Genomic DNA, 15,495 nt, shown 5'->3' on the forward strand with positions numbered 1-15,495 from the left:
CTTGCTTTACTCCCTTGGAGATCCACGCTTGTGCGACCCCCTTGAGAGTGGTTGGGAAATATTTGCACCAAGTCGCTTCGGATCTGGGGCAAAGATGCATATGAGTCTCATACGAGGCCACGTGATCCTTCGGATCCGAGGTCCCGTCATATGTGATGTGCGACGGTATTTTAACCGTGGGCACGTGCTCTTCCAGTATCCATTGCTCGAATGGCGAACTGGCGGGTAGCATAACGGCCTTGCCCTTGTTCCTGGCCGAAGGGACCGCGCTCCGCCCTCTTAGAGAGGTAGGAGTGGTTTTCGTCCCTGGCTGGGAAGTTTGGGCCTCGGCCGCAGGGAACGAGAGGCGACTGTGCACGCTCGGTTCCTTGCCGTCGAGTCAGTCGAGGACGCTTCGGCGAACAGTCTCAGGTTGTTCTCGGTGAGTGGATTCTGGCCGAGAAGCTGAGTTGCTGCTCTTATGCGTTTCTGGTCGGGAGGATGAGGATCCTTTGAAAAATTGAGGGTTCTTTTTCCTCTCTTTTTCATTTTTCCAGGTATCCTCTTCCCACTCTTCCAGTTCCCGGAAGGAAGGAAGCTTCCCACCATCATGGTCTAGCTTCCTCCGTTGATGCCGGGTATACGGAGGAGTTCGATCACGAGGTGGTGGCATATTTTGTGCCCTCATTGCCTCCATGAGCACTGCCAGCGCTCTTGCCACCTCCTCCGAGCTGGGCCCGTCAAAGGGGTCCTCGGCCGAGTATGGGAATGAGGGCACACAGTCGATGGTTGGCTTTGGGGCACTGCATGTGTCCTATGATCGGACTCACCCCTGCTAGACCGAGAGTGACTCGGCCTATGATGAGAGTTATGAATTACGGGAGAAAGGGAATCCTCCCTGTATGATCCTCCCCCCGAGCTGGCACCCTTGGGAGAGTTCCGGTCCGGCAAGGGTGATGGTGTAGGGGTTTTAGGCTTTTCGCCCGCTCCTTGACGGAGACCTTTGCTCTTGCGGTTCTTAGCCATTGCTACTAAGATAATTGCAAGATGATCTTGGTTAGAAATTTGGCTTAAAGATTTTTGAAAGTCCTCCCCACAGACGGCGCCAAATTGTTTCGGGTGAAAACAATGGGACCTTGTCGAAGGTCCGATGAAGTGGAGAAGACTAGATTCGATCCAAGTAATGTTGGGCCGAAGGTTTCCTGCACAGTAAACACACGTAAACTAGCCTCGGGGGTGTTGCCGAGGAAGGCCCCTCCGATGCTAAAGTCAGTACAGTGCGTAGAAAGAGAACACTATGCAAGAGAATTTGTTGCTTGAGGCTTTTCTTGAATGAATGTACAAATGTAATATTGATGGCTTTTATACCTCTGCATACATGGAGAAGTTGGGCCTTAGCCCAATTGGCTAACCTTGAGGACTGATCTTTGACTTTAGCACAATTGGAGAGATGAACCTTGACCTTGGGCTTTTAATTAGATCATTTAATGCCTAAGCCCAATTGGACTAAATTGGACCCAAACAGTAACATAACAAAATATGCACATAAAGAGCATTGCTTGGGCATTTGGTAACGTAAGCTCTACAAGGAAGATAGGCTAGCTAAGACATTACAAAGCCCCCGCACCCACAACTAACTAACTTGATTGCTTATATTCTTATGTATATATAGTAACATATATACGCTACTCAACTTCATTAGAAACACAACTTGAAACTTAGCCTTTGCTAATTAAGAGATAGAGAGAAAATGAAAGGCGAATTAGCAATGTTTGAAGGTGAAAATGAGAGTAAAGGGTATCCAATTAAGACAGTTGTGGTGTTGGTTCAAGAGAATAGATCATTTGATCATATGCTTGGGTGGATGAAGCTACTCAACCCTCATATTGACGGGGTCACGGGTCATGAGTCCGTTCCTTTGAACACTTCGGATCCGAATTCTGCCCGTATCAAATTTGGTGATGGCTCCGTTTATGTCGATCCTGACCCGGGTCACTCCATTCAAGACATCTATGAACAGGTATGTATGGGGTGAATTGTTATTGGTTATGACTATATTGTTTGTGTAGGTGTTTAGTTTGATCGTTATAGAATTTTCAATTTTGATAAAGTGGGAAGAAGAAAGAAAGTTTAAGGGGATATGTCATTCCATTTTTGGCATTAAAGTGGTACATGTTTGATTTAGATGAAAAATCTCTATTTCGATGGAAATGAAGTTTTAATTTATTTGTCATAACGAGGGAATCTGAAAGAAAAGGAAAATAAGATACATACGTAAATATAATTGTAGCGTTTAATTTGACTTTACTTAAATTAGAAATATTTTTAAGCTAGGATCTATAATCATGTCAATGTTAGATTCAACCAAATTTAGATACTTGTACAATACATTAGTTATATAAGCACCATCATACACCTTATACACACGACGTGCACAGGCATTAACATGTACAGTGCACACTCACAAGAGATGCGTGATGTTCTTTTGGGTCTAAACGTATTCAAAGTCTTTACAGTGTTGATTTTGAACTTCTTCTCTGAAGGGTCACTATGCACCCTTGTACGATTAAAAATTGCACAATTTGGTTTTTTCTACTCCATTATATAGTAGTTTTGATGGTTAAGACTACAGGTTTATTAAGGCGTATATTGTAATTAGTTGGCCTAACTACTTTATGAAATTTTCCTTAAAATAAGAACTACAAATAAAACTTCCAACTCTGTTAGCCAATCATGATCATAGATTCATAGAGGAGGTGATGTGACTTCAAAGTAAGTGAAACAGGCGAACAGAAGTTGATATATATTGTTAAGGTAGTTAATCTAGGGTTGTGAGGTTGTCTACTTTTATTCAGAAATTTCGGAAAGGTAGTTGATCTTCTTTAATGAAAAAAATTAAATTGATAAATTTTAAAACCATCAATTCTGTTTTTGGAAAAAGTAGGAATTTTTTTTATGACAGTTGGTTATCCAATGTGAGGTTTTCTTAACTTTTAATTATTTTAAAGTAACTAATACCTTGTCTGATCGTCTAATATATATATATGTATTAGTATAATATTTTGCTATGATAAACTCTAGGCTCATTGACTACATAGACCGGATTTTTTACCATTTTAGAAAAATCAATGTTTAGATTTTTGGAGAGCCATGGAGCCAAGAATCAGCACAAAAGAAGCAACCCCCAAAAATGCAAGGATTTGCACAGAATGCAAATCGGATCAAATCCGGAATGGATGAGGCCGTGATGAATGGGTTCAAACCCGAACTTTTACCAGTTTATAAAGAACTGGTAAGCCAATTTGCGGTTTGTGATAGGTGGTTCGCTTCCATCCCTGCCTCCACACAACCAAATAGGCAATACATCCACTCAGCTACATCTCATGGCTTAACAAGCAATGATAGCAAAAAGTTGAAGGCAGGAATGCCTCAAAAGACCATATTTGATTCATTGCATGAGGCTGGTCATAGTTTTGGTATTTATTATCAACTCCCTCCGGCCACTCTTTACTACAGGTAACCATAACTATTATATGAGTGACGCTTATTGAAAATAAATTTGATCTATCAGGACTAATTTAACACGTCATTCATAATCAATTATAACTAACACAAGGAATCTTTAAAATTTAACGTGACAAGACTGACAACTTATCATTGGTCGAGACCATGGACTAACAACATACTTGTATATATTTATTGTCGTTCAGGAACCTAAGAAAATTGAAGTATATACCAAAATTTCACCAATTCGATATTACATTCAAGAGACATTGCAAGGAAGGAAAGCTACCAAACTATGTGGTAATAGAACAAAGATACTTGGACTTGAAATTATTGCCAGGGAACGATGATCATCCATCCCATGACGTCTCAATAGGTCAAAAATTCGTCAAAGAAGTTTATGAAGCATTAAGATCAAGTCCTCAATGGAATGAAATGTTGTTCATAATTACATATGATGAGCATGGTGGTTTCTTTGACCATGTTCCTACCCCTGTAGAAGGTGTACCTAGCCCTGATGATATCAACGGTCCAGCCCCGTATAATTTCAAGTTTGATCGACTTGGTGTTAGGGTTCCTACCATTTTCATATCGCCTTGGATCCAACCCGGCACAGGTGCTACTAGTCCTCTATTTTTTTTTTTTAATCCTTTTGCTAGATGTGTTATGTTTTTTCCTCGTGAAAAGAGTTTCCTAATATGATATTCCGTATTGTTTTAATGATTCTTGGTAAGGTAATAACATAAGTTATGTGGAAATGGGAAATGCAGTGATACATGCTCCTAAAGGACCACAACCAACATCCCAATTTGAGCACTCCTCAATTCCAGCAACTGTTAAGAAGATTTTCAACTTGAAAGACTTCCTTACCAAACGCGATGCATGGGCTGGGACTTTCGAAGTTGTCTTAAACCGAACCACCCCTAGAACTGACTGCCCAGGTACTTATTATTACTTACGGCATTGAGTATAGATATACTGCTAATGTGGTGCAACAGTTGTATAGAAAATCCTCCGAGAGTACAATTTTTATCACAATCAACTAATTACACACTCGACATGTATGTATGTAGTTACAATGCCAGAGCCGGTGAGGCTTAGAGACTTTGAGGCAAGAGAACACAAGAAGTTATCAGACTTTCAAGGAGAAATGGTACAACTAGCAGCATGCTTAAAAGGAGACCATAAAAAAGACACTTATCCAAACAAATTAGTTGAGGAAATGAATGTTGCTCATGCTGCTGACTATTGCAACGAAGCCTTCAAGCTTTTTTTACAAGAATGTGAGAAAGCAAGGCTTGATGGAGTCGATGAAGACACAGTCATTGACATCGGAAGCAATGAAGAACAAGGCATTCCTAGTAAGGAGAAGGACGAAAAATCGCTTGTTCATAAGGTTTTTTCATGCTTGGCCTGCAACAACAATTAAGCTAAGGAAACTTCTTTAAAGGAAATGATCATGTAATTATGTTCTACTAATTTGGGTGTTTTTATTTGAGTGTTTTCTCCGTCCACTGTATATACAATTAACTCTTTTATCCAAATTATTTGTTCTCTTGGAGTCTTGGTGTTTTGTTCAGCAATGTGAGTGACGTACTAAAAGTTAACTTTCAACATATGCATAAGCAATGATGATGGTAGATCCATGAATTTCTCTTATGTGTTTGAAGTTTTTGAACGTGAGACATTTTAATTGATATTGAGACACATAATAAAATCAAATACTTTCTTTTTCCAAATTCCCTATTACAACCAATAATTCGGGGTTGCAATTTATGTAAAAGTGCAATTGCAATTACAATTATTAATGTAAAGCAAAGCAAAGTTGTTAAGGCTATTTTGAATAAGTTTTTATTATGTACTATATATATAGTGCAACGTTTAGTTGAATAGGAGAGGAACATTGTACTTATTTATGGGTGATTATAGTTGAACTTATGAGAGCATAGTAGATGTTTCCACAAATAAACAAGATTTTTATACTAGTATTCATCTTAACAACTTTTATACCGTATGGCTTAAAAAATCAGGTGTATAACAATAAACTAAAAGCAAGGATGCCAAGAAAGACCTTTTTGGTGTTTAGGTTGAATTGTGTTCTCTTGTCCAATAATTTGGATAAAATTTAAATTAAGTGGTAATTATTGTCAAATTACATTGACTAACATCAACGTGCTTTGATTTGGATTTAAATAATTTTAAATGATATAAACCGACGACAAAATTTAAATTAATTTTTAGTTTTGTATAGAGTAACATGTAATCACTACGAGTTTTTATTTTAATCAAATAATATAAACACATATGCCAAAAATCTTAGAAGAGTAAAGTTGCATGCATCTATCCATCCATCTTCTTTTACCCAATGGTGACGGGTTTTGGAGGCAAACAAGATAATTTTGATGTTGAAATTTTTTTTAAAAATATTACAGAGTATAATTAATTTCCCTCCCCACGGTTTACTCCTTTTGTCAATTACTTGTTCTCTAGGTGATTTTAGTAATAAGAATGTGGTATTGTGGTTAACTACACTCCAACGTACACAATAAAATTAGACTTCTGTGAAATTAAAAAACGTGAAAAAAATTGCAACTAAATTATATAAAATGCTACTACTAAATTGTTTTTGTGAATATAGCCACTAATAGAAAAATTGATGTTGCCAACTTACCTCTTAAAATGATCCAAGTGTTAGAAAATGATAATGACTAAAATGAAGACTATCCTTCAACACTTTCTTGCCTATTAGTGTATTTAATCATTGCACGCTAAATCTAAGGAATATGCTAGAGGAACATATATTTTCTAACTGTTACTTGAACCTTGCTTTGAATTTTGTGCCTTAATTCTATTTTGTTATATAATGGTTGAACCATGTTGGAGGACTTTTAATATTGAAAATGTAAATAATGGAATTTTTTTAAAATTGATGCATTAATTAGTTATGCCAATTAAGTTAGACGATGTTCAATTTAACTTATTTAAGTTGATATGAACTTATTTCAGATGAGAAAGGAATAAAAATATGTTCAATCTCACGGTGTAATATATCGGAGTAGAAAGTTCAAGATCGGTCGAACATAGCTAATCCTAGAGGTACAAATAGTACATTACAATGCATCTCTCTTTTCCGTTATGCACGAGTTAGGTCGGCCATTCTTCACAATCGTCGATTAACAACCAACAAAAGCCTCAAAATGCATCTCTCTTTTCTGTTATGCTGCAGAAAACTTTGCACGATCCCATACTAATATACTATAGTTGTCTTTGCCTACGAAATGCAACTAAGGTGGGTGCAACAAGATTGTTTATTTGTTACAAACTACAACAGAATTTAACCAAAGAACCAATAATATTGGACTTATTCGTGTATATTATTGTTATTTATTAATACACCATACTATATACTCCATATTGTTATGTATATTTTGGTACGCAAGCTAACAATTTTCAGAAAAATATAATTGTACAAATTTACAAATACACTCAATTTATTACGTCAAGTCCCATAAGAAATCAAATTTAAGCACGTACCTTCAATAACAAGCTAAGCTAGGCAATCACTCCTCTTTATAAACTCTTCCGTTTTTTCCTTTCTTTTCCTTGACACATTAACAACATTACTCATAGAAAAGGAGCAAAAAAGGAGTGATTCAAATTTGTTAAGAGTTACTTTTAAGGTATGGGTAGTGACCAAATTAGCGGCGGAAGTAGCATGTATCCGATTAAGACAGTGGTGGTGTTGGTGCAAGAGAATAGGTCATTTGACCACATGCTCGGATGGATGAAGAGGATCAACCCTGAAATAAACGGTGTCACGGGTCAGGAGTCGAACCCCTTGGATACATCGGATCCTAACTCCAAAAGGATTGAATTTGGGGATGGGTCTGTGTACGTCGACCCTGACCCTGGCCACTCCATCCAAGACATTTACGAATAGGTAAAGACTTAAAACTAATCAATATTTTTAAGTGAAACGCTATGACTTTTTGCACAAAATGAAGTAACTGTAATTATAAGAATTGTGTATTGAGCAGGTATTTGGTGAGCAATGGAACCAAGAATCAGCACAGAAGAAGAAGGCCCCAACAATGCAAGGATTTGCACAGAATGCAAACAGGCTGCAAAGTGGGATGGAGGATGCCGTGATGAACGGATTCAAGCCGGATCGTGCACCTGTTTACAAGGAGTTAGTAACCCAGTTTGCAGTTTGTGATAGGTGGTTTGCATCAGTCCCTGCATCCACACAGCCGAATAGGCTGTACGTGCACTCAGCAACCTCACACGGTTTAACAAGTAATGATACAGGGAAGCTCATTGCAGGGTTGCCTCAGAAGACCATATTCGAGTCCCTAGATGAGGCTGGTCTCTCTTTCGGTATATATTTTCAGTACCCTCCTGCCACCTTGTTCTACAGGTATACAGCCACTCATCACCCGAATTGAATTCACTTGATCCAAACAAATTGTTTGCCACCTTAGTATAAACCTTTTTTCTCTGTTATTGGCAGTAATCTTAGGAAGCTGAAATATGTGCCACATTTTCACCAATTTGATCTAGAATTCAAGAAACATTGCAAGGAAGGGAAGCTACCAAATTATGTGGTGATTGAACAAAGATATTTCGACTTGCTAGCAGTTCCAGGAAATGATGATCATCCATCTCATGATGTTTCAGTAGGTCAGAAGTTCATCAAGGAAGTTTATGAAGCATTGAGATCAAGTCCTCAGTGGAACGAAATGTTGTTTATAATCACATATGACGAGCATGGAGGCTTCTACGATCATGTTCCCACCCCCGTGGAAGGGGTTCCTAGCCCTGATGGCATTGTTGGTCCTGAACCATATAGCTTTGGATTTGATCGTCTTGGTGTTAGGGTTCCAACTATCATGATCTCTCCCTGGATTGAACCTGGAACAGGTACCTTTTTATTTTTTATTTTTTTTTGGGCTCTGTTCGTCGATATTCTTGACTAACATAAGTTGGGAAATGCAGTGTTACATGGACCTTCAGGGCCATATCCTACATCAGAATATGAACATTCTTCAATTCCAGCAACTGTCAAGAAGATCTTCAACCTGAAAGAGTTTTTAACTAAACGCGATGCATGGGCTGGCACTTTTTAGGGTGTAGTCAGCAGAAAAACTCCAAGAACTGATTGCCCAGGTAAATTTAAGCTCTCTGTTCACTTCATAGAAATTTTTCTTATTCCAAAAAACATCCGTAAAAGTTCATACTGTATATGTTTAATTATTGAATACCCACAAGTAAAACAAGTTCGTAAAAGTTCAGGTACACCTAGAAAATATCAGGTGAAGAGAATCAAGCCTAACTATTACGGAGTAGAAAGCTAGGCGGCTAACATGATTTAATATCAACTGATATGCATACAAAACCGTATTTGATTACTCCTAAAACATGTGCTAAATCATCAACGTTTTAGTGAAGAAATTTTTTTAAAAAAAAATCGTTGAATTTGTCAGACTATTTTGGATAAATACAGAGACTTTGCCGGAGCCAGTTAAATTGAGAGCAACTTCAGCGTTGGAAGAAAAGCAATTGTCTGATTTCCAAGCAGAGTTGGTGCAAATGGCAGCTTGCTTAAAAGGCGATCACAAGAAAGACACTTACCCATATGCTTTAGTTGAGAATATGACAGTTAAAGAAGCAGCTGAATATGTGCAAGAAGCATGGGAGATTTTCTTGCACGAGTGTGATGAAGCCAGGAAGCGAGGAGCTGATGAATCCACGATCATCGATGTGGGTTCATCTAAGAACACTCGCAGATCACTGAAAAGCAAGTTTTTGTCTTGCTTAGCCTGTAACAACTAAACTTTTCTGGCCTCAGAATTCTTTTCTACTACAAACCAGATGAATTTGCAGGACAATACTGGAGATTCGGTGAATTAATATTCTTTGTTATGTAAAATTATACTATTTCTATGTAGATTACTTCGTAGTGCATTATGATGATTGATGAACATTTCGTATTTTCGCTATTTGTAATTGTACATAGAACTTGGGCATTTTATAGCAAAACAATCTTCTTATTAGAATTTTACAACTCTATGATACCAAACATTCAATCAACAAATACAAATGTTATAAGCACAACCGATTAGATCATTAGAGTAATCAAGCACGGCCTAGTCTGATTCAATCAGGGTCAGGCGCAATTTTTTGGTGATCGAGTCTATAGGCCCGTCCGAAAGCACCTTCAAAATTGGCCCAATTAACCAGCATATATGGGTTGAAATTTCAGCCCAAAGTGTGGCCCGTACCAACACATCCGACGAAATCGAGTCAACTTTATAGGCCCTGGCATAGAGCATGATGAGATCCATAACAGGCGCATTCATTTACGCAGCATGTGTGTGCATAGACAGCGAACGCAAGAGATCAAGACAGTTCAAAAGAGGGAAGAGAGTTGAATTGAAAAGGACAGACAAAAATTGCGTTTTCATTACTACTCGGTATAATAATGCATTTATTAGACAAATCAAAGAATATTTTATTGGACAGTCAAAAGAAAATGATTATAGTTACTTCAACAGAGATTCCTGAATCAAGTATGAAACAGCTGTAGTTACAAGTTACAACCCCCTCACTCCATCCAATCTCCAGAAAAGTAAAAGACAATGAAATGAAAAAAAATGTGTTGAATAACTAAAAAAGGAACAAAAAGTAAATGTGAAATTGCCAACAAGAGATATAAACTATGACAAGGAAGTATCCCACCGACAGTCAGTGGGTTGAAACATGGGGTTTTTAAGATGCCTCACTAAAGAAGAACAAAAAAAATGGACATTTTTATAACAAATTAATAACTTATTGCCAACCTTTAAAGTAAACTATGATTTGATCTGTATACTAAATCACAATAGAGTAATTTAAAAACTTTGAGAATCAGATGGTACCATAAACTCAATCATGGTTGTTGCTGAGCATCCATGTAACCGGCATCAACAAGCACCTTTTCCCTCTTTGCTGTTTCTACGTCCTCATCAACCATCATTTTCACAAGTTGCTGGAACCCGACCTTAGGCTTCCAGCCGAGGACTTTCTTTGCCTTGCTGGCATCGCCCTTCAGATTGTCGACCTCAGATGGCCTAAAGTACCTCTTGTCGATCACCACGTGATCCCGCCAGTTCAATCCTACGTACCCGAATGCAGCTTCCAAGAACTCCTCAACACTGTGAGATTCCTCAGTAGCCACCACATAGTCATCAGGCTTTTCCTGTTGAAGCATCATCCACATTGCTTCAACATAGTCTCCTGCAAATCCCCAGTCCCTTGAGGCTTGCAAATTACCCAGGAAAAGCTTGCTCTGAAGCCCGATCTTGATCCTGCCAACAGCACGTGTGATCTTACGAGTCACAAAGTTCTCTCCCCTTCGTGGTGATTCATGGTTGAATAAAATGCCGTTGCAAGCAAAAATACCTACAAAACGAAACAAGTAAAAAGGTTTATTCACCATTACTAAGAACTGCCAGTCTGCCACAATGAAGAGTAGCCACAAGCACTTCAATAGTGCAAGGAGCATCAAATTGAAACAGTCAGCCCATCACCCAGGTCATCTTAATAGAATACAAGTAATAATTTGCAAATAGACAACCTACAATTCGAAAAAACCAGGACTATATGCTCGAGAAAGCAAAAATGATGCATCTTACATATTTTTTGTACACCAAACACTCGATTCTCGAGGAATCTGTAGGATCCATTGACCAAATGGAACAAGAACCAGATCTTTCTTAAATGCACAAAACACGTTTCCATTTCCCACATTTTAATATAATAGATCATAAAGCATGTTTATAAAGTCCTAATCATGTTTTTTAAAGTTCTAATCATGATCTTACAATTTTAAAAGTTCTCTCCCCTTCGTGGTGATTCATGATTGAATAAAATGCCGTTGCAAGCAAAAATACCTATGAAACGGAAAAAGTAAAAAAGTTCATTTTCATGCATACAACCTATGATTTGAACAGGACTATTAGCCCGAGAACTAGAGAAGACAATCCAAGAATTGGAGATTTATTAATGAATTCGGATCAATGATCGATTAAAGGATCCATTGACCAAAAGGAACAAGTACCAGATCTTGCTCAAATGTACAAAAAACATATTCATTTCCACATTTTAAAATAATAGATCATGAAGTGTGTTTATAAAGTTCTAATCATGAAACTGGAAACCAGCAGCAAAAAGTAGCAAGATAACCCTTTACATCACAGAAACAATGTAGTTGGAGAGATCAATCATCAAAATCAAAAGAATTTAAGTACACTACCCACTCATATCAAATTAATCAAAACACAAACAATAATGCCTCAACGGCTTAACACACATAAAAACCTAGAAACCACATTGATCCTCAATTCCTTCCACTAAATCCATTTACCATTACTACTACCCAAGACCTCAGATCAAACCTTTTTTACAACATTGTCTTTAATGGAAGCTAATCCCTCAACCCAAATAGTTGCTACTAGCTAGAATCAAATTTACCCAATTCCTCCCACAATTTCCATTGACCAACACTACACAAGACATCGAATCAAATCTTGTCACCTACATTGTCTTTTATAGCTCTCTAAACAGCACAGAAACTAAAGCCTCAACCCAAACAGCACCTATAACCCAAATGATCCTAATTCTTCCCACCATTTCCATTGACCATTACAACACAAGACCTCGGATCAAATCTCGTCTACAACATTGCCTTCTATACCTATCCACAGACTAAAAAATAACATTTCCATTTCTCTAATATTCATCATCAATTTCTTAATCAATTAAACAAAATGCCATCAATTTCTCAGTCAATCAAACAATCAATAAGCTCATCAATTCAAAAAACCCAGAAAAACCCACAAACAAAATTCCAAAAATCATCAAAAAAAGTTTAAAAAATTACCATAAGCTTCACGGTAATTGACAGTGTACCAATGAGCAGCACACTTAGCAACAGCATAAGGCGACCTCGGATGAAACGGGGTATCCTCCGCCTGAGGCGGCGGCGTAGATCCGAACATCTCCGACGACCCGGCTTGATAATACTTAATATGGGTCCGACCCGTTTCAGCAATATGAGATCTAACAGCTTCAAGCAATCGAAGCGTACCAGTAGCAACAACATCAGCAGTATAATCAGGGATCTCAAATGAAACAGCAACATGAGATTGAGCAGCAAGATTATAAACTTCATCAGGTGCGATTGTATCGATCCAACGACGAAGAGAAGAGGCGTCGGTGAGATCGGCGTAGTGTAATTTCATCCTAGCTTTGTTGGCATTGTGTGGGTCGATGTAGATGTGATTGATTCTTTGGGTGTTGAAGTTTGAAGATCGTCGGATTAATCCGTGGACTTCGTAACCTTTTGAGAGGAGGAATTCGGTGAGGTAAGATCCGTCTTGGCCGGTGATTCCGGTGATTAGGGCGACTTTGATTTTGGGTTCGGAGTTTTGGGGGGTTTCTGAGGGTTCCGCCATTGTTGTAGCTTGAAGGCGATGGAAATGGCGGGGTTAGGGAGGAGAGAGAGAGAAGAGAGGGAGTGAATGACGAATTTTGAGGGGAAATGATGGGGGGATTTAAGAGGGAAGGAGGGAGGAGAAGGAAGTGAGGGGGGTTAGTGGAGAAATGAGTTTGGGAGGGAAATAGAGGGGAAGATGTGTTACAAGATGGTGTCCCACTAAGGCTAGGTAAATCCACCGTCGTCGTCGGGGATCGAGACTCGACATGTTTTTTAAGATGGTTCGGATTGAATCGGGTCCTAGTTTAATACTTGAATCTATTGTTAAATTATTTTATTATTAAAAAATCTATACTAATATTTAATAACAGGAAATTTTGTAGACAAATTAGAATACTACGTGGCAACATTTACATTTAATTTTTTTTTTTTCCTTCATCTTTTACCTTTAAATTTTTTTTTATTTTTTTATCTAAGTATTGTTTCATCAAGGTAGTTTCTCGGTCTTCCTTTAATCTATTTCCTCTCATCTAAATGTACTTATCATGCTTGGTGATTTAATTATGGGTCATGTGTGTATCAATGAGTTTAGCTAGTGTTTGTATTAGAATATTGTTTTCTTTATTTTTGAATTATGTTGAATTAAGATTAGGTTTTTTCAAGTGAGTCAATTTTTTCCATATACTTACCTCTGTTTATTAATCAACTCATTATGATTTTATAAACCAGTAATAAAGGGAGAGAGTCAAAAAAATGAATTGGTGTAAGGAAAAAAAAAATAAAGCATAATGTGAAAGAAAGAATATTTTTTTATATTTAGAGTCAAAGTGTCAAACTAGTGTATTCAAGTTTAATTGTGTCGGTATTATAGAATGAAGGTATTACACTGAAATAAATTTAGTAAGATGTGAGGGTTATTGCTTTGATCGAATATGTTATTGTATTGATTTAATTTTAAAATATCAACTAAGTTATGAAGAATAACACATAAGTAATAGAAAAGCTTATTAGGAAAAAAAATAACACATAAGTAATAGAAAAACTTATTAGGAAAAAAAAAAACATAAGCACTCCAAAATCTAAGGGGCCGTTTGGTTCGCTGGAATGGGGAAAGGGAATGGGAAGGATTCCCTTTGTTAGTGTTTGTTTTCACTTTTTTGTCATTCTCATTCCCCCATTTTATTTTTGGGTTTACCCAAAAATCTCCTAAACCCATTTCCCACCCCCCTACCTTTTGCATTCCCATTCCCCAACCACCATACCCTATCAACTGGATGCATCTCACCGGAACTCACTTCACCTCGCCGGATGGTCGTCGATCTTCCCCCGACCCTCGCCGCCCATCCTCCCACCCGTGGCTGTAGTCGGGCCAAGACCTCGAATAAAGAGCTTCCGCTGAATAACGTCGGAATCAGCAAGTGTAATTGAAAGGGGAGGGGCGTGATGTGAACTGGATGTCGGTGCTGTTTCAGGTGAGGGATGGGATGGGTTACGGGTTTCAGCCAAAGGGGTTGAAGATGGGTTACGAATTTCAGCCAAAGGGGTTGAAGATGGGTTACGGGTTTCAGGCGGGATGGGGGATGCGAGTTTCAGGCGGCTGACTGGTGGAGGTGGTGGTGAATCTGTGCCGTGCGCCGGCTGCGAAGGGGAAGGGGAAGGGGAAAAAGGTGGCTGACTGGTGGAGGTGGTGGTGTTATTGGCTGGTTGGTGGAATGGTGGTATGGTGGTTGGATGGTGGCTTGTTTCCCTTTGTTATTCAAAACAAACAACATAGCAAAATTGGGGGTTTTTCATTCCATTCCGATTCTTTCCCTTTGTTCATTCCATTCCGATTACCCCGTGCGAACCAAACGGTCCCTAAATATATTTGAGTTTTGTTTGAAGCAATAGTTAAATTAGATAGTAAGATTTCTAATTCATTTCTTGCTAGTCTTGAGCTCAAACACTATTATGTGATAAACATGTCTATCATTGTTAAAACATTCATAACTAAATAAATGACGTGACATGTTTAATGATATATTTGCCATGTGACACTTATAGTTTTTAAAACGCGTGTTATAAGTTTGTATGCCTTTAGAAGTAAAGGTAAATGAACCTAGTATATGTACATAGCAACCAAGATGCCAAAGATGTGACGATGATAAACAATAATTGTTGTTGCTCCATCATTAAAAGAAATTACGATAATTTCAACAATGTACCTGTGGAAGTAGGTACACTTTAAGAAAATATCTAGGAAAATTGAAGAAGAATGCACCAATCTTTACTGCGTTCTCCCAAAATACACCAACCTTTAAATCTGCCCAAAATAACCCTAAGTTTGCATTTTTTTTTTCTCTATCAGTAAACCCAAATTACTTGTGACCTGAACAACTGGTCATTTTTTTTTTCCTTTCATTATTTTCGTAAATTAACAAAATGAAATAAAATGAATTTTTTTAAAAAGATAAAAAAAATCAAACCAACCCCCTTAACCCCACTGCCAGCCCCTCCTCCCCCACTCCACTGCCAGCCACTCCCTCCCCCTGCCGGCG

At 38.0% G+C, this 15,495-nt stretch overlaps 2 protein-coding genes and 1 pseudogene across 2 annotated transcripts; 2 read left to right on the forward strand and 1 right to left on the reverse strand.

The window, feature by feature from the left end:
- Window positions 1-1,659: 1,659 nt before the first annotated feature.
- Window positions 1,660-5,044, forward strand: LOC110702181 (non-specific phospholipase C3-like). The gene is made up of 5 exons (XM_021879859.1): window positions 1,660-1,999; window positions 3,116-3,495; window positions 3,690-4,099; window positions 4,254-4,424; window positions 4,557-5,044. Exons 1-5 carry the CDS (start codon window positions 1,730-1,732, stop codon window positions 4,910-4,912), a joined length of 1,587 nt encoding a protein of 528 aa, XP_021735551.1. The 5' UTR covers window positions 1,660-1,729; the 3' UTR covers window positions 4,913-5,044.
- A 2,060-nt stretch (window positions 5,045-7,104) lies between these two features.
- LOC110702182 lies at window positions 7,105-9,916 on the forward strand (annotated as a pseudogene).
- An 81-nt stretch (window positions 9,917-9,997) lies between these two features.
- LOC110702183 (GDP-mannose 4,6 dehydratase 2) lies at window positions 9,998-13,661 on the reverse strand. The gene is made up of 2 exons (XM_021879861.1): window positions 12,404-13,661; window positions 9,998-10,923 (listed from the first exon to the last, which is right to left on the reverse strand). The coding sequence occupies exons 1-2, from the start codon at window positions 12,975-12,977 to the stop codon at window positions 10,412-10,414; spliced, it is 1,086 nt and encodes a 361-aa protein (XP_021735553.1). The 5' UTR covers window positions 12,978-13,661; the 3' UTR covers window positions 9,998-10,411.
- Window positions 13,662-15,495: the final 1,834 nt, after the last annotated feature.

Source organism: Chenopodium quinoa, unplaced genomic scaffold (genome assembly GCF_001683475.1).
Source record: "Chenopodium quinoa cultivar QQ74 unplaced genomic scaffold, ASM168347v1, whole genome shotgun sequence".
In the NCBI taxonomy this organism is placed as follows: domain Eukaryota; kingdom Viridiplantae; phylum Streptophyta; class Magnoliopsida; order Caryophyllales; family Amaranthaceae; genus Chenopodium; species Chenopodium quinoa.